General features: G+C 36.8%; 1 protein-coding gene across 28 annotated transcripts in view; it reads left to right on the forward strand.

Moving 5' to 3' along the window:
* EPB41L2 (erythrocyte membrane protein band 4.1 like 2) overlaps positions 1-19252 on the forward strand; it is a 206579-nt gene that overhangs the window by 156924 nt on the left and 30403 nt on the right. For 15 of the 28 annotated variants that reach the window (XM_081031848.1, XM_081031835.1, XM_081031847.1 and 12 more), the window contains exons 11-15: positions 4325-4497; positions 8961-9133; positions 13634-13696; positions 15690-15836; positions 17179-17280. In XM_081031848.1, coding sequence (XP_080887974.1) covers positions 4325-4497; positions 8961-9133; positions 13634-13696; positions 15690-15836; positions 17179-17280 — 658 coding nt within the window. Of the gene's footprint in view, positions 1-4324; positions 4498-8960; positions 9134-13348; positions 13385-13633; positions 13697-15689; positions 15837-17178; positions 17281-19252 lie in introns of all 28 variants that reach the window. The other 13 variants (XM_081031861.1, XM_081031842.1, XM_081031851.1 and 10 more) reach the window with 6 other exon arrangements.

The raw sequence follows: 19252 nt of genomic DNA on the forward strand, positions 1-19252 counted from the left end.
AGTAGGTAACATAAGTTATAAATGACACAAAACCAGGCAGGACAATTAGCAGGCTTCCCTGTCAAATAATGACTATACAAGCAATGATCGTGTTAGTAATGACAAGTGCTGACATATTGAGCCTATATCGTGGTCAGTCGCAGAACTAATTGCTTGACCTTGCACCATCTCCTTCCTTCCTGTCCACCGCGTGTGAAGCTGAGCAGAGGTGGGGACCTGGCTCTGATTCTGAAGCCCACATTTTTCACCTCTGCATTCTCCTCCCTCTTGCATTCTTCTAGCAGGCATTTCTGAGATGTCTGGTAGCCCGGGAAAGCCTCACGTCCCTCCATTATTTCTGCTAACATACCATAGATCCCAATTTAAAAGTAGACCAATGTAACAGAAGTGCTTTTATGTTTTTAAACCTTGTATAACTTTGCTCACACATGGTATCAAACGTGTATCTAACACAGAAAGGGCAAATCATAATTTGTCTGCAGAGTGCTTTGAGTCCAATAAGTGGATTTTGTTGTGTCTTAGTTTTTCATAAAAGATGCAAGTGATTTCTTTAGAAAATTTAAATGGCTTCTGATTGAAGCCATTAAAAAAATAAACAGATCTTTGTATTGATTGATACCCTCTCAGGTAGACTAATATTAGTGAAAAAGAACATAATAATAAAGCTGCTATCCTTGCTTGAGCATTTACCAGAACCCATCAGGATTCTAAGTGCTGTACATGGATTAATTCTATTAATCTTTACAATATATCTTCTGGGCCAGGAGCTATTATCTTCACTTCCCATATGGAGAAACTGAGGAACAGAGAAGAAACATGCCCATAGTCCTATAGATAGGAATGGTAGAGATGGAATTGAAACCCAAGAAGTGTGTGGCTCCAAGCACCCAGCAGTATACCCACCGTGCTAGCCCTCCTGACTGTATTTGCAGCTCATGTGCTTCCTGGTATTTTATCAGTGCTTTTTTTGTTGTTGGTGGTATGTAAACAAGATTAACATGAGGCTCTCTAGCTTGACATTAAACTGCCATTTAAACTTGGCAGTGTAAACCAGAGTAATCCCAAGTGAATTAGTTATTATCAGCTGCTTCATAGAGAGCTTTATGGAAACCCGTGGCACTCATTAAAGGTATGATTGATTTAGTAATTCATATGTGGGTTTTCTTAAAACGTTCCTTTATTTTCCATAGTTAAACATGAATAATATTTGATTTGTAATGACAGGATTTTTATAAAATTAAAATGTTAATTCATTTCTTAAGCAGTAAAATATGTGAAAGTTGAATTCCTTTGTAACACATCATTACTTAGATCATCTTGCTTAAGGCCGGTTGTACTCTGTGATCGTTAGTCCCTTATCCTGGCTTTTAGATTCCCCGAAGTGAAATAAAAGATGCCTAGTAGTGGTTTTGATGTTATTCTTGGAGGATGGGCCTGATGTGGAAAATAAAAACAATAGCAAAAGGGAGTAAGTGATCTCGAAGTGATAGTACTGAAATATTTTGTCGCTTGGTCTACCATTTCTTAGAAAATGTATCTGTATAACCATTTACTTAAATCACCAAAGAAAGTTCTTTTAGAGAAAACTAATAAATGTCTGGTCAAGCCAGACCTTTTTTGTTTTGATGTATTTCTACTTAATTGCAGCTTAATTACGTAAGGATTTCTTCATCATCAGAAAACTAACCTGCAAGCTAATACTTGGTGTACATGCTCACCAATGCCTGTCAGGCAAGAAATTGTTTTATCTCAATTTGAAATAAGTAAAATAAAAATCCCCTAGTTAATGACTTTCCTTCTTTTGCATTGTGACATATATCTGCCTTTCAAATAGTTTCCTTGTGTTTCTTGGATTTATATATTTTGTAAATTAGAAATGAGTGTTAATCTAATCACTGGAGGCCAACCTGCAGAAGGGTGCCCGATACCCTAGCCTCACTTTCCTCTTCACCTCTAGTGGCTTTTTTAGCAAAATAATTTTGTTTTATTGTTGTAAGCTCACTTAACATGAGCTCTATCCTCTTAACAAGCGTTAAATGTACGATACGTTATTGTTGACTGTAGGTACAATGTTGTACAGCTGATCTCAAGTGCTTATTTATCTAACTGCACGGACACTTTATGCCAGATGATTAATTACTCCCCATTTCCCTCTCCCTTCAACTCCTGGTAACCACCACTCCAGTCTTTGATTCTATGAATTTGACTGGTTTAGATATCTCATACAGGTGAAATCATGCAGTATTTGTCTTTCTGTGTCCGGCTTTTTTCACTTAGCAGTGAAATGTCCTCAAGGTCCATCCATGCCGTTGCATAATGCAGAATTCCCGTTTTTTTTTTTAAGCCTGAATAGCATTCCATACTTGTGTGTATGTGTGTGTGCGTGTATCACATTTTCTTTATGTATTCATCTGTCAATAGATGTTTAGGTTGTTTGTACATCTTAGCTGTTGTGAGCACTGCTGTAATTAGCATGGGAGTGCTAGTATCTCTTTTAGATCCTGATTTCAAATCTTTTGGATAAATACCCAGAAGTGGGATCATTGGTAGTTCTATTTTTTAATTTTTTGAGGAGTTGTGTTCCAAAGCTTTCCACCAACAGTGTGCAAGGGTCCCAATTTCTTCACATTCTTGCCAACATTTCTTGTCTTTTGTTTAGTTTTTTAAATTTTGTGGACAGAGAGATCCCTTTTGGGTCATCGATGAATGTTTCTCCTTTGAGGTACTTTTTAGAAATGTCTCTTTTTTTCCCTTTGGTTGATCTCCCAGTAGCTGCAGAGACTACTTCTTGAATAGATGATACATAAATGTGATTTAACCAACTTGTTTTTCAAAGAGAGTGAGCGTTTCTCATTTACTGCACTGATGAGCTTGCCAGTGACCCTTTTTTCTATAGATCATTGCTTTCTTACACAGCATTCTTAGATCATGTTTAACTGGATTGCAAGGTAAGGAAACCCTGCCATATTCAACCCATCAGGAGACAGTGTGTGTAAATGGCCACATTTCTCACCCTGCCTCTGTTACTCATGTGAGCAGGGTGCTGATCTTTTTAGGGGTGAGTTTCCTCAACTGTTAGAGAAAGAGCGAGAATGCAGAGCACAGATAAAGAGTTCTTTTCTGGTCTAAATTTCTGCCATTCTAGCATTCTAAGTTAAGAATATACCGCTTTTTCCCAAGTACAGTTTGCGGTACTGGCATCGCCAGAGTGTATTCTCTCAGCAGCAGCATCTGCGTCTCCTTAGAACATCTCTTAGCAGAAAATGGAAGTTTTCAAGAACTATTTCTGCTATCCTACATGAATCAATTAAAGCCAAGAGAGTCAGAGTGTATTAGTTCTTTCATCGTTTAATTATCACAAGTTGTTTTTCTGGGTTAATACTATTGAATTAATGGAGAATCGCTTCTTGTGTTATTGCATGTAGCTTTATCTTGACTTCAGTCTCTTTTCATTATTAAACAGAAGAAGATTTCTAAAACAGTGGGCAGAAGGTCTAGAAATACTTAAAGCGGTAAAGAATTCTTTAAAGAACGATAGGAAAAATGTTGATGACGTTCTCCATATTGTGGAATTGTCGACTAGAACCTTCTTATTTAATACATTCTACAAGAACTCTGAGATTATCTTTTTGTTAAGACGTTTTGCCAACTCTTGATCAGACAACGAAAGTAAGGAAATTTCAGTTTTATTGCAGACAAGATTGACTCACTTACTAAAAGCATGTTTCTGCACACGTGGAAGTACTTGACAGCAAGTTTGACTTCATTCATTATGAACCAGGTTTAAGGCTTCGAGTCGTGCTGGCAACAAAGGACATTAATCATCTCTACAGATCCACCGGGTGCTGCGTCCTTCATGGGAAAGCATCACTTGATGGAACAGATTCTTGAGTTAGATGTTCTTTCCCAGGAGAAATAGACATAAATATTAAGAATTACTAATGGTAATGGATTGCTACTTGGCACTTACAGCTATGAGCAAGAATTCAGACATATGTGTTTATCTAAACGATGTAAGTTAATACAAATAAATAACTTTTGATATACACTGAGAACAGCTGCACTTTTGCTCACGTTGAGGAAAACATTATTCATGAATACATGAATGTGGACTTATTCATCTTATCACTATCGTAAAGCCCTGTATGTAGAAAGGTTTATAAACAAAATTTATGTATTAGAAACTTGGCAGCCTTTTTTTTTCAGATTGAGTAATCATACTTAATAAAATGTAATATTAAAATATATAGTTTTAAAGTTTAAAAAAAAATCCATAAATTCTAATTTTGTTACTTTTTTGTTTTTTTGTTTTTACCTCCTATAGGCTTGTGTCTCCAGAGCAGCCACCAAAGGCCAAGTTCCTGACGTTGGGGTCCAAATTCCGCTACAGCGGCCGCACCCAAGCCCAGACCCGCCAGGCAAGCACCCTCATTGATAGACCAGCGCCACACTTTGAGCGCACCTCTAGTAAACGGGTCTCCAGGAGCCTAGATGGAGGTAAACACACTTATAATAGTTCGGATTCTATTAATCTTTCTAATCCAGTGGGATCAGAAAATGTTGATCTAGTTAATAAGGCCTCAAGAAATACCATAGAGGGGTAGCTTTTTTCTGAGTAAATAAAATGCTATTTCTTACACTCACAAGAAAATTTTGTAGTGTTTTGAGGTTGTCGTTCTGAACCTGTTTTCTTTGCACTGTCAATGCACACAAATATTAGCATTGATGAGATGTTGGACAATGTTTTCACTGGTCTGACTTATTGTGATGTATTTTATGTGGCTTAATTTCTTGAATTTGTTAATGCAAAAATGTAATGCCGAGGGTTTTTTGGTGTGGTAACATCTGAACCTTTACTCAAAGGAACTTAAAACATTCAAATTTTTATGAGTTTAAAAACTCTGACTGAAGCTTACCAAACTTTCCAGCATCTGAGAAACCATTCACAGCTTCAAAGGATTAGTTTAAATAACATCTTTTAACAAAAAGAAAGGAAATATAATATGTTCCTTTGTTCTTTTACCCAAGGGGAGGTATGTATAAATTAGTATATTTTTCCTATTGGAATTCTAATTAGCTACATATTTGTAGTTTTATATAAATTATACATGGAAATAAATTGATGCTTCCTTTCATATATATATGTATATATGAAAAATATACACACACACACACACACACATATACCCTAATTTTGTTTAATAGCAGGTTTTCTATAAAAGAGCCAAGGTTAATTTTATATTAGAATACTTCATATGAAGGACTTAATTTTTTTTCTACTTACAAGGAGGTAATTGCTGTGGATGACTTTCTACCAGAAGTAATTTTTCCAACTTTTATTTGTTGTTGAGTAATCTCAAAACATATAAAAAAAAATAGTAATATTAAATTTAAAACATTCTGTTTTACTACTGTTATCAGCAAAAACCTGTTTGGAATGCTTGTTAATTACTGATATCTTTCTGAAATATGAACTTGAGCAACTTATATTTTAAATAATTAGCTAAAGCAGACTGGATATGCTAATAGTTTCAAATGGTCTCTCTCATTAGTGCGGAATTGACACTCCTTGGCCTTGATTTATTTTTTCCTGGAATAAACTTGGAAAACAGATCCCGGCATCCATATAGAGATGCGTCCCAGGATTTGTTGGTGGGCATTTGGTATATATAGTTATTAAATCTTGATTCTGGAGAATCTTCAGTATAGTTTTATGAGATCACCCAAAATATGTGCAAGGGGACCGTAAATTGTGGTTCAGATACATGTCCACATGCCCAAATACAGTGACTTAAATGTAGTGAATTATCAATGTACAATAGTTACCAGTATGTCTTTTAGCTAATCAACGACTGAGCATTTTTCAAGTAAATATGAAAAATGTGCCTGCTCCTGTAAATATTTCACAAGCCTTACCCCTTGACACAGAGAATTTTTACAAGCGCTGCATAAATGCAGTCAGTCTTGTTTAATGCCCTGAGAGAAATCAGTCCTCCTTCTGGAACACTGTCTGTTTCAGCCTTTGTTTCAAACTAGGAGGCTTTATAACTCATGTTGCGAATTTTAGAGTTAAAAAAGGAGTAAACCACTGTGTTTTCTTTGAGATACATCAGCTGTGCTCAAGGAAACCCACCATCTTACATGGGCAATTAGTGCAGAGGGTTATAATACAAAAACAATGATTTTTCCAAATAAAAACAACAAACAGGACACAGTAATCCATTATTTTCCTTTTGTGTTTTGGACACTGTAATTCATCAGATGGGCAGGTTATCAAAAGGATTATTGTGTTATTGTGAAAAATAGAAAAGGCTTTTTATGCCAATGCAGGACCAGACAGCCAGTGGACTATTTGGTTAAGGCTTATATTCTCCTTCTCCACCCCCCAGGCCCCAGTGCAAAGCTAGGCTGTAAACTGGTACTGATCTTTATTTTCCTCACCACTTCCCATCACCATAGCTTTTTTGTTGTTGTTGTTGATGTGTTATATTTTATTTTTCCTGTTTAGTTTTTAAGTTAGGTTAGACTAATGTAGATATATGTATACATATGTATACATATTTTAAGGTTGGACATACTAAATCTTCTAGTGATGACATAGAACGTAAGATCAATGTGATATCAAGCATCAAATAAAATAAAAATCAATCTAGAATAGCTGTTTTAGAACAATTAGATTCCAAGATTAGAAAATCAAACCAAAAAGGAGGCAAATGGATCATTTAAGAGAGCTAACAACCAAGATGCATTTGAGATTTGTTTGAGAGCATGGGAAGCAATGACTTCCTGAAAGTGGAAAATATAAGTAGGGGCCCTAGTCAGACTGGGTGGGCCATCAAGCAAGGGAGGCCTACCTGAGAAAGAAGCATTTCCATTGAAACTTGAAGGATAAGAAGGAGGCAGCCATGAAGAGAGCAGAAGGAGATAAAGCATTGCAAATAGCAGGAGCAGCAAGTCTGAAAGTTATAAGATTAGGGAGAACTTGATACATTCCAGGAACAGAAAGAAGGCAGGTGTAGTCAGAGCTTAGTAAGTGATGGGGAGAGGCAGGCTGGGGGCAGGTCATGCAAGCTTTGCAGGCCATGGTAAAGAACGTGGTTTTTATTCCAGCTGCTGTAGGAAACCATTGAAAGGTTTTGTGTGTATGTGTACACACTTATGCAAGCACAGAAGTACCCAGTTATCTTCTTTAAACAATCACTTGGTGCAATGTCAAAAATGATTAGAAAGGACAAGAGAGGAAGCAGGCCGACTGGTTAGGAAAAGTCCAGGTGAGACCAATGGTGGTCTTGCATTGGGTAATGGTAGGTAAATTAGCCTTTTAGCACCATAGGCTTAGTGCCTGGGTCCCATAAGCTTCTCAGGGTTCTAAGAGTGTTTAAGACCTAATAAAAATTACTTGCTTCAAAATGCAAAACAAAAAATCCCCCAGCAAACTGAAATTAATGTGTTTAAAAGTATGCAGAGTCAACATTTATCAATTATATATCTTTAAATTTGAAGTTCATTAACATTTTGATATGTCTGAAACCATTTCTAGGTCAGATTTTTCCCAGTTTACAGTAATTTCTTAGTATGTGTAAGGGTGCTTAGAAATCATAAATTAAAAGAGTTACTCATAGCCATATACTTTCCAGGGGAAAGTTATTAAAATCTTCTCAAGAGTTTAAAAAAAATCTGGAAAATAATTACACTTAATATAAGATGTGACTTCATTTTATGATTTTCTGTGGGCTTTCAAAATTGTAAGTACTTAAGGGCTGTGAAAGTCTTAAAAGTGACCTGGGTAGTGAAACAGAAATGGAAGAACTGGCCACATTTAGAAATAGATGCAAGTACTATTGGACTTGCTGGTGTTGAAGGGTGAAGGAAGAGACTTCAAGATTTCTGGCTTGAGTAACTGGGTGCAAGTATGAGGGTGGCGAAAAAGACAAGACTGGGGAAGAAAGAAGTTTTGGACAGGGACTGTCAGGGGTGTGGACGAAAGGTTTCTTGTAATCGTGGATTAGAGGTGCTCGATCCCTCCCAAGTTCAATAGATGGTGGATCACACACAGTCGCTTCCCTCCAAGAGCTTGCAGGCTAAAGGCATTTGTGGTTACTGGGCTTCCCTAGAGGCATGGAACCAGGCCAGGCAAGTACTTTTTATGCAGGTGAAATGACCTCAGTGGTTGTTCTGTGGTTTGAAGGAGAAAGTACAGGTGGACAGAGTCTTCGCCAACTAGCTGCCACTCACCTCACTTTGCTGAGATCTGAGGCCCTCTTAGGTTAATCTGCCATATGACACAGATTTCAACACAATGTATGTTCCTGCCCATCTGTAGGAGAGATGAAAGGAGCACATGAGGACTAGGTTTGCTGACGTGGGAGGGTGTCTATTTATTAGGTTTACTGTTAGGTCAAATTGAGGCATTCAGGAAAGAGATTAGAAAAATTAAAACTATTAAACAGAAGTTTCTCAAAATCTACCTTTATTATCTTGTTACAATTTTAAATGGAATTCAAATGAAAGGTTCCTTTATGGGAGAATTCTTTAAACTTATTGAAGCAAATTATTTTATCAAATAGGTAATTATTTGTTATAGTAAATGACTCAGAAATAAGTTCAGTCAAGATCAAAAAAATCCTAGAGAATTAAAATATTCCTTACACAGTAACTCTGACATATTGCTTCGACTCTCATTTCAGCTGGTCTTAGAGCTCCTTCTGCTGGCCAGTTCTATGATCAGCATCTGTCCTTCAAAACACTGATCTAAGAGCCTGGTTTAGTTTACTGGGTTAAAAATTCAGAATATTTTTACACTTTGGTAAAAGTTTACGAATGAGTTTATTTGGTGTGTTGGTATTTTCAGAGCTCAAGCAATGTTCCTGCTGCCACTTTTATCTGTGTAAGGGGGGGAAGTTCCTAAAGTTTGAGCATTTAAATATCCTACAGTAATCCAAACGATCGTTCTTCACTAGCGCCAATTGGTGTTGTGGACCAAAGTCTTATGAAGGATTTTCCTGGCCCTGCTGGGGAGGTTTCAGCATACAGCCGCGGAGTGCTGAGCACTGCCCTGGTACAAGACGGGGATGGCAGAAGGGACATCAGAAGCCCAACTAAAGCCCCACATGTGCAGCTTCTTGAAGGAAAGGTATGGTAAATGAGTAGGCTATGTGATTTTAAATGTGTGCTGAGACTAAAGATGCTCTCTTGCATCTGTTCTTTCACAACTCAAACATCCTTTAACATCAGTCAATGTATGTTCTCTGTTGATGTAATTTCCTTATTTTGAAATATGTGTAGACTCTTGCTAGTTTGGGCAGGGCCTCTAGCCTTTTTTTCTGAATATTGTTCAAAGCAAAATTTTTCAACATAAATTATATTAATGCAAGTAAGTAATTTATTGGCCTTTTGACTCTCTTCAGAATCATTCTATTTAGTCAAAGCCCCAAATTACTAAAGCTATGATGATTTGAAATTTATATTTGTTTGTTACAAGTACATTTTAAAGTATAACCTGTCTTGATTATTATAATTATATTGACTTGAATTTTTTTTGAAATGAACAGAGGTGGTCTTCATGAAAAATATTATTTTTCATTCATAATCTATAAGTGATGAAGAAGAAATTCTTAAGCAAAGGGTAATTGTTTTCTGAACAGTGAGGGAGAAGATGGTATGTTGTTTTTAGCCCTTATTTGGTGCATACACCATCGTGAATGAAGAAGTAGCCTATATCATGTTTTAAAATTTGTCACTGTTAACTTATGTTACCTTGTTACCTTGGCAAGTATAGTCACTTAGAAGTTGATTTGAAGAGGCTTTGAGTTCTTCAGATCTGCACATCGCAACTTTTTTATGGGTAACATTGAAAGTAAACATGAAAAAAAGGAATCATCCTGTAGATTTATAATATTTTCTAAATTTTAACTTTGAAAATTCTAAAGACATGCAACATGAATTTCTAAAGAACCTGCTAGGTGAGTAGCTGCCAGTTCCTCAGGAATTTGACAACCTCTGATACTCAGCATGGCTGGGGGGTGGGGGCGGTACCATGTGGACCCTTATGCTACGAGGACAAGTGCTTCACGTGGCATGTGCCATCAAATCACCTGATACCTTTGTGGAATAATTTGTGAGTATCATATTTTAAAAATTATTTGGTTGAAAGTTATGTAGTTAAAAATAACAGAAATTGTGTCCAACAAGATATTTTTCAACTGCTGAAAAGTTGTCAGAATTTTTTATAATTATACTCACAAGGCATCCTGGAGAGTGACTACATTTAACATCTGAAACAGAAGAGCTCAACAAGTCAAAGTCTCTCTTCCATTTTGCCAAGTTAACTTGATACATCCCATTATTTTTTTTAAAGTTCTTTTAAATTCCAAAGGAAATTCTACTTATCTTTGGCAAAAGACTGAGTGTGTTGGCCTTTTTCTAATGCTTTGAATGTCTGTCAGCAACCAGGTTTAAAAGTAATGATGCTGTTTCAGTTTCATTGGATCTGTTTGCAACCAGTCAGACAATACTCAAGTCCGTCTGTAGCTCTACATTTTATGAGACAAAAGTTTTCCTCTTACAATATTGATCATTTTTAATTCATGTTCTAACTACACTGTGTTAATACACTCAATCCCTACTTTAGAGTAAAAGTGTTCACTAACTACCCATTTCTTCTCTTTTTCTTTTGCCTTTGTTTCCCCCTTGAATGTATCTGTTGTATAATGTCACATTCAATCATGGGTTTGCACGTGAGAACAGCCTGTTTCCATGTGCCCACCTTCACCTCTCATCCGCTGTGCTCCATCTCTTTCCCCACACCTGTCTCCAGTCCCTGAGATGGACTTGCTTTCAGACATTTCAGAGGAAGACCCCTTTGGGGAGGCCGACCAACTCACACTGGACAGCTTAGAGCTCCTTTCCACGGGGGAAAGAGCCAAGCGGGGGGACAGTGGGGTAGCTGCCCGTGATTCTGTCTGGGATCCTGTTGTAGCCCCCTCTCCGACCGACTGTCTTTCCACCCAAGAGAAGCCGCTAAAAGATGCTGAGCACAAGGATTCTGAGTTTGGGTACTTTTCCTTCAGTTTCTGCAAATGCTTTCCGTCCAGCTTCCCCTCACTCCTCGATGAAGATGGGTATCTCGCTTTCCCTAGCCTCCCCAGGGTCTGGGTCTCCTTCCTCCCTGCTGACGTCCAACACTATGTTCCGGTCACTTCTCCTTCCTTCCTTCCCTCCCTCCTCCTCATCTTTGGGCTACTTCTCTCTGCTTCTCAGTCAGTGACTTTTTCCCTCGCCTTTTCTCTTCCTCTGGCTTTGTCCCTCTGCTATCTGGAAGCTAAAGCCACTGCCTTTACTGTGTCTTATGACTGTGACTTAAATGACAGGACAGAGGAAGAGGAAGTCGTTGCTGGCCCTCCTGCATAAGCTTCAATTCGTGGGGTCAGCAAAACTACAACCTTTCTCTTACACCCTTCCTAATGTAGAGTGTAAACATGTGCATAACTGTCACCATTGATTAACCTCAATATAGTGTGAGCTGCACATTTTAACACACACATTTTAGTGCATGAGAAATCAGTGTAAGCACTGCCTTTCCATTGCTATTCATTGACCAGGTCCACACATTCTGAGAGCAAAGTTACAGGATTATTTTATAAATATCTAGACCATGCTAGGTCTAAAGGGGGAGGGGGGCAGGGAGAACTGTGTTGCCCGTATTGGTTCTGTTCATTTTGCAGACAGATCTTAATGTTGTTCTTTTAGGATAGAAACTTTGTTTTGATATAGGACTTAGGCTGCAGTGGACATCACTGTAACTGATGTGTATTAGCAGAGCTCCTTAGTATTATTTCTTTCCTTGTTCTTGCATTTATGAGGCTGCATCTGTAACCTTTACTCCTGACATTTGGAGGTCTAATTTCAGAAACCCTTTGCCTCCCTGTTATTGTAGCATTTGGAGACCGAATGAAAGTCAGGTAGCTTTTTGGTTTTGTTTTCTTTTTGTTTTTGTTTTACCTCTAAACCATGTAACTATGTGAAAGAGTTGCTGTCAGGTATTTTATAAGAAAGATACTATTCTGTTTTCTTTTAAAAAAAAACAAATGTGTATGAAAAACGAAACAAGGCTTTTTGAAAATTTAGAACATGTAGCCCTAAGGTCGGGCCTCTTAGTGCTCTTTACTTAAAATTAGATGTCTGATTTGAGGATTTTTACCCCTCTGTAGGGCTACCTCTGTAGTAGAGTCAGTGCTAACATACGCAGTATGTTTCTGCTAATGTGGTCTCATATCCTGTGCGTACTATCACTACATAGAGTAAATTACAAAATTTAGAGCAAACCTAAGGAAAAATGTGAAGATAATGCTACGAGTAGGCATTGTGGGCAAAACCACGATTCTTAGAGGTTGCCTGAGGATGCCAAAGACGGACATTTTGGAGACTTTACTATGAACCAAGGAAATGGAAGATAATTCTTCACAGATTGTTGAGTGGCTATGTCTCATTTTTATCTTCTGATAAAATAGATGCTCTCAGCGCTCTGCTGACTTCTAAAAAATACTTGAAGGGTTAAAAAAAGGCATTTCATTCTAGTAAAGAAGAAAAAGAATATATGACATATGATCCTATTATCAATTAACATGTAAAAGGTTAAACTATTTTCCTTTGGTATCAGAATCAATATTTTTCTTTCTTGCCATTCCTTTCCTTGACAGTAACCATCAGTATTTATGTTAGTTTTACATTTACAGATTCATTTTTTTGGTTCATTAGATACTGAGAATTGTCCAACTATGAAAAATGATTCTTGTTTAAGAATCTTGTGAAAGAAAGATGGTTATATTTCGAACAGTATTTTTAAATACCCACCATTTTAACATGAGTGTAGCAAAATACACCGATTTCTCTCCAAGGAAAGAAATCTGTTAAAAAGCTGGATGATAGGGTGAGTATTTGTCCTTGATACAAAGCGAAAGCCAAATTTTACGTCATCATAGTTTGCACTAGTTTATTTAGACATTTAAAATTAGAACAGATTGAATTATGCCATTTTTACACTCTCATATTTTCATTCCTGAGTGAAAAAAAATATTCAAAAGCAGTGCATAAAATCTAGGGACTAAGAAAGAGCGAAACTTCCATTCTTCATTCCACCTTTGCAAAAGATCATTTCCATCATTTATACAACACTGTAGGTGAAGAAAGACCAAAGTGGCTTACTATTCTGCATCTTCTGAGGGCCACAACGTAAAGGTTGGTAATGCTGGTTCACCATTGAAGTTCAAATACAGCTTTTTTTGCACCGATGGTAGAGTTTCCACTAATGCTCCCCTTTTTTCTGGCTGTTTGCCATGTGACTCTTCAGGCGAAGATGGAAGAAGAGGAAACACAGCTGGAGGAGGTGGATATTTTTTCTCCAAAGTTAAAAGCTGGTGGCTGCTGCCTGCCATAATTATTGTGTGTGGGGTGATGCATTTGCAGGGTTTATTTGTGAGTTTTGCTTGTTGTGACTTTAGGTTCCTAAGATTTTTGATTACTTTTTTATTTTAATGTCTTAGACTATCCAACTCTGAGTTGTTTATGGTGCTTGCTGATTGATACATTTATGTTTATTTGCCTTTTTTCCCCTGTGTGTGATTTAATTTCACAGAAAAATTCCTTGAGAGTAGAAGGGGATAATATTTATGTCAGACATAGCAATTTAATGTTGGAGGTTTGTATAATTTAAGAAAACAACTGTCCTCATGGCTGCCAGGCTGCTATGGACGGGAGGTCACGCACAGGCTGGCTGGCAACTTTCTTCAAGCACGATGCATGAAATGCATGGGGGAAATCCAACTGGGGAATGCATGTTACCAGTCCAATTTTGTTCTTTTAAGGTGGCTTAGGTAGGACTATATCCACTGGAAGTTCTCAGAGTGACAATTGGGAGAACAAGTTCCTTCATCAAATGAAAAGTTTTTATCCAGTAATCTTGAAGTTCTATGAGTAAACCTATTCTCTTCTAATGGTTTATCTCCAGGGCATGGAATCTGAAGTAAGGTGATCCCATTCTCAATATACATTAACCAGAACAGATATTTGTTGATCTGGCATTAAATCATATTACTCTTGACGTGTGTCCACAATTTTTTTTTTTTTTTTGGAGGGGAGGGAATGGCACTAAAATCTATGCAATTACGAAAGAAGTCCACTTAAAGTTTTCTGTTTGAGAGTTTGCTAATTAATGGGATTGTTTTGATTATAAAAAGAATAAGTGAAAGACAGAAAGGAGGAAAAAAAAGAAAACCTAGCCACGCAATTAGGATGTAAATTATGTTCCCCGTGTCACACGAGAACTTTTTCCCCCCTTATTTTAGGATAGTACATTGCAGTGTATTCAGTGGAGAACTGTGTTTCTTAGTAATCTGACTAATCTGTTTGGTTGCTTTTGGCAGCTTGTATATTTGTTGGAAATGTATTTTTGCATAACTTACTAAAATGCTCTGAAGTGTAATACATAACATTGCTTTGAACAAATACAAGAAATGTGCCTGATCTCAAGCCACAGTCATATTTTCATGCCATGCAAAGAATTGTAATGAGTTTTTGCAAATGGCTATAGAAGCTCATAGATGAGCTACTGTGCTTGTGCATGAATATGGAATATCTAATTTTATCAGATGCATGACGTGTTCCTCTGGGAGTGTGATGAAAGCTATAGTCCGCAGGTAGCCCCCATGATTTTTGAAATGTAAGAAAATATTTAAAATTCAATTAAAACCATTTCCTGAACAATAATGAGTTTTAATTCCCAGATGCATATATAGGGCCTACTCCAATGAAAATCAACCTAGTGGTTTTTCTTGCATCTTTGTCTGTAGAAGGACCCCTTGGTATGTGGCATGGCAGGGGCCCACATTTGTGCTTGGCGAGTACTGAAACCAGGATGAGGGTCACTTATTTTATAGAAAGCCCACGTACAAGCAGCCTCGGGAAGCTGGGATTTTTATTCCTTAAGGATTAAAAGCCATGCTGGGATTTCCTGAAAAAAAGTCAATCCTTGGTTCCCCGCCCCCACTTTTTATCTGTTTTCTTTTTTTTTTCTTTTTTGGTGGATGATCCTGGACTGGCTTTCCCATCAGGCCAACTGTGCTTCTCAGTCCACCTTTCTCTATTTTTACTTGATTTACTATGTTCGCAGAATGCAACTTTAGTTGTAGCCCTAATCAGAAAGTTGAATTTACAGGAACAAAGTCATAGGCTGCATTTCAAATCCAACTATTAGAAAGAAGGGTTATTAGCCATTTTGAGAATTAGTTCCTTCTTTTTCTTTTTCTTTTTTTAAAGTTTATTGGGGTGACAATGGTTAGTAAAGTGACATAGGTTTCAAGTGGGCAGTTCTATAATACATCACCTATAGAGTTCCTTCTAATAATACAAATAGTTATTCCTTGAAAAAATTCTAAACAGAGAAGACATTAGAATCCTTTAAAATGTGAATTAAAAAATTACACATTGGCTTTATTTTCAAATTTGGTGGAACTCTTTAAGTTTATTCATAGGTAATATGGCTTTTGAGACTTGGCATTTTTCTTGCTTTAATATGTTTTTTTTTAATCATAAGTTTGCTTTGTCTTATTTTTTTGGTTTTATTTTTTATTTTTGTCCTACTGGGTTTTGTTCCCTTTGGATTTTCCCCCTTTTATTGCGTTACATATTGCTAGGACCTGGATAAGGCCCAGGAAGACATACTGAAACATCAGGCTAGCATTAGTGAACTCAAGCGCAATTTTATGGAATCTACACCCGAGCCGCGCCCTAATGAATGGGAAAAACGACGTATCACACCTCTGTCCCTACAGACACAAGGGGTATGTCACTAGCTGTTTGTTGGCTATATGTCTCACTCCAGTTTTTCAGAAAAACTCAAGGTGCTAAACCTTATGTTGATTCTCAGGAAGTTACAAAATGTTCCCATTTAATTGTTTTTTTTTAAATGTAATTGCTAACAATTTTTTAAAATACTAAATATTAATTAACAATATAATATATATTGACCTATTTCTTAATTAAATTGTATGAGTTTCAAAATATTTTTGAAATAGTTTCAGAATAATGATTTCAGTCCAGTAAATTAGTGACAATGAATTGTTGCATAGGATGACTTAGAAACTGACACGTAGTATTTAATAAGCTTTTCAGATATTGACTTCTGAAATAAGAAAGCTTACTGAATAAGTAAGTATTTAATGTAGACCATATTTAGAATGGTTTAAGGTAATTACTGTGAGGCAAATAAATTCAACTTAGCTTTGAAGTCTGTCAGCCCGGTTGAAAATTTGCAAAATGTTGTTATACAACTTAATACTGAAACATCCTAGTAATGAAATGTAGACTAGTGTTTTTAAAGCATTTTCAATCATAACATCTCTTTGAACTCATTCCTTTTCTTTCCATGGTTTTCTTCTCCCCACCACCAATATAAGTATGGCTTTTAGAATATATTCTCAATATGCTTCCCCATTCATTCCCAACTACATCTGTTTTTTTTCTGATACTCTAAAATCTTTCCTATTATCAGCCAAGAACTTCCATGGGCTCATTTATCATACTAGAGGAGACAATGGTTATACTATATTTAATACAGTGTTTTAAAAAGTATATAAAGGTGTTACCCTACAATTTCATCTCTCCCCTTTTACTTACACCCCTCGCTTTTCCTTAAGTTCATTATCTAGTCTGGCTTGAACATTGCCAAATTGTAGATTTTGATTTAGATAGTCTCATGCTATTTTTATTCACCTTTTCTTTAAAAGCAAAGCTGTTAGTTGCTTTAAATATCTAAATTTGTGACAGTGAAAGGGAAATAACTCTTTAAGAACAGATGAGCAAAGGTAATTGCTGAACTGAAAAAACAACTTCGGAAAATGCTAAGATTTAAAACATCATGGTAGGGTTTTACGAAGTTGTATCCCATTTAAACGCTTCTTTTTAGAATTCCCTAAGCCATGAATGTCCATATTTTAGCAGTTGACTCTAGTGTTGCGTTTTCTGAAGAAACAGTGTCTGGCCTGCTAAGATTCTGACCTCCTTGTGTGTGTGTTGCTTCATCTGGTTTGTTCCGCTGACTCGCACATTGTTTCATGTTTGTGTTGCTGTCAATGTGATGTTCTTGTCTTATTTGTTGACTATGTCTATTGTTTAAAACAATAGAGAAAAGGAGACCATCTTTTCAAGGATGTTTTATCCATGAAGGAGAAGCATCAGCTGGCGGCAACATGGACTGTTGAAGAAAAAGCCCAGGAGGCAGACAAGGTGTCCACCTTAGACCTGCTCTTGCTTTCTCCGCGTTTGCTTTTATTTCTGTCCACAGCCATAGATTTTTTTCCCTTATGTATCAACCTAGATATTCTGGAATAATTTTTGAGCGTTTAAAAAGTTAAATCTCCATGCATGGAAGCAGAGGATCATTCGGTGAGATATTGCAGAAATACTTTATTTGAAAATCCACAATTTGAAATGCAGACTTATCAACTGATTTAGGTGATAAGTGACCCCTAATTTTGACGTATGTGGCTGGCAGTTGGGAAACCATGATTTCATGGGGAAATGCACTGTTTGTACATTGCTTGTGCACACTGTGGTGAGTTCAAATAACAACATATGTGATTTAGGTGATTAGTTTACTAATTACATTTGGAAACCTTTTGAGCTTTTATTTTAAAAAATTTAATGGGAAATCATTACGGTGTACTGTAGCAGCTCCTCAGAGCTCTTTCTGTGCTCCTGCATAAATGAAATATCTGGCATTCCTAAGAAGTTAGCTTTCTGTTGCTTTTACTTCTTATTCTTTTCTTTCTACTGATTTTGCTTAGCCAACTGACCAGCCTGTAATTTCTGGGACTTAGAGAGCTTAGAGTCTACTAGAGTTAGACAGTGGATATATAAATTAGTAATTAGAAAATATAGGGTATTAACGAGTAAGTGTTAAGATGAAATACAAGGTTGTGTTGGGAAGGCTACTTTACCATTGTGGTCAGGAAGAGTTGGCATTTGGGTTGAGCCCTTACTGATGGGAAGGAAGCTGAGGTGAAGGTTTTCCCATGTGTGAGGAAGAGCAAATGCAACAGCCCTGAGGCAGGAACTCCTTTAAGGAACTGAAAGACCTAATGACAAGGGTTTAGGAAAAGTCAAGGAGTTTAGACCTCAGATCCTGTCAGGGTCTTACCCACCATAGTGACAGTTTGGAATTGTGTTACAGGAATGATGGGTAGCCAGTGGATAACTTTACACTGGGTAGTGACATAATCCATGGGTCTGACAGACATCTCTCTGGTGCTGGATGAGGAATGGATTACAGGGGGTGTGAATGAGCGCAGAGATCAGTCATAAGGAAAGTTTGCCTTCCACAAAAGTCTGATTTTGTTAATCAGTAGAGAGTACTATTTATCAGAAGATACAGTAGAGTGGGGGAGGAGGAAAAATAAATGGAATATGAAGTCTTGCCCTAAAGGAATTTGAGGTTTAGTTGAGGTGAAATATTTCCAGGGTGCTGCAAATGAGGAAGATAATGTCATAAAGCTAAACAAAGTGGCATATTTATGTACTTTAAATGTCAGCATGAAACCCAAAGCCGCTTAGACTCTGTGTAAAACGATGAGTTTAACATCACATTCTTTAAAATATAATGTATTTTTGAAAGTTTATCCTCCAAAAGCACGTCACATGGTAATTTGATCAGTTTAAAGTAATGTCCTTACACTTTTTGCAGTAGGAAACTTTGGAATTTTGGTGAAGATGTTGAAAATTATCATTTTTCTGGATGTCATGGCTTAGGAATATACAATATAAAATATGATGTAATAGAAGTTACACTAAAGTGATCTTATGTGAAATTTAAATCTAGAATTTACCCTTCGTTAAGCTCCTAAATGGTTTATCTGCACTCGAAGTTACTGCTTTATTCTTGTTCTTTCACTCTCCAATACATGCAGCAAAATACATACTTGTTTAACATACATATGGATTGTTGTAACTGCAATAATCCATTCATCTCTTCACCTAACAAACATTTATTGACCACTTGCAATGTATCTTCCCCCACCCCAAATAACATAGTACTACCAGTACTTGAAAGTGTGTGAGCAGTTAAGTCTGCTGAAGTGTTTTGACTTTTATGAGAGGATCTTATCAATATTTATCTTTGTTGTATCTTCTTTTTGCTACTGATTTTGCAGGTTTTCTTGGTTATATTTAAATTATAATCCTTAATGAAATATAAAATAAA

Source organism: Rhinolophus hipposideros (genome assembly GCF_964194185.1).
Source record: "Rhinolophus hipposideros genome assembly, chromosome: 3".
NCBI lineage: Eukaryota > Metazoa > Chordata > Mammalia > Chiroptera > Rhinolophidae > Rhinolophus > Rhinolophus hipposideros.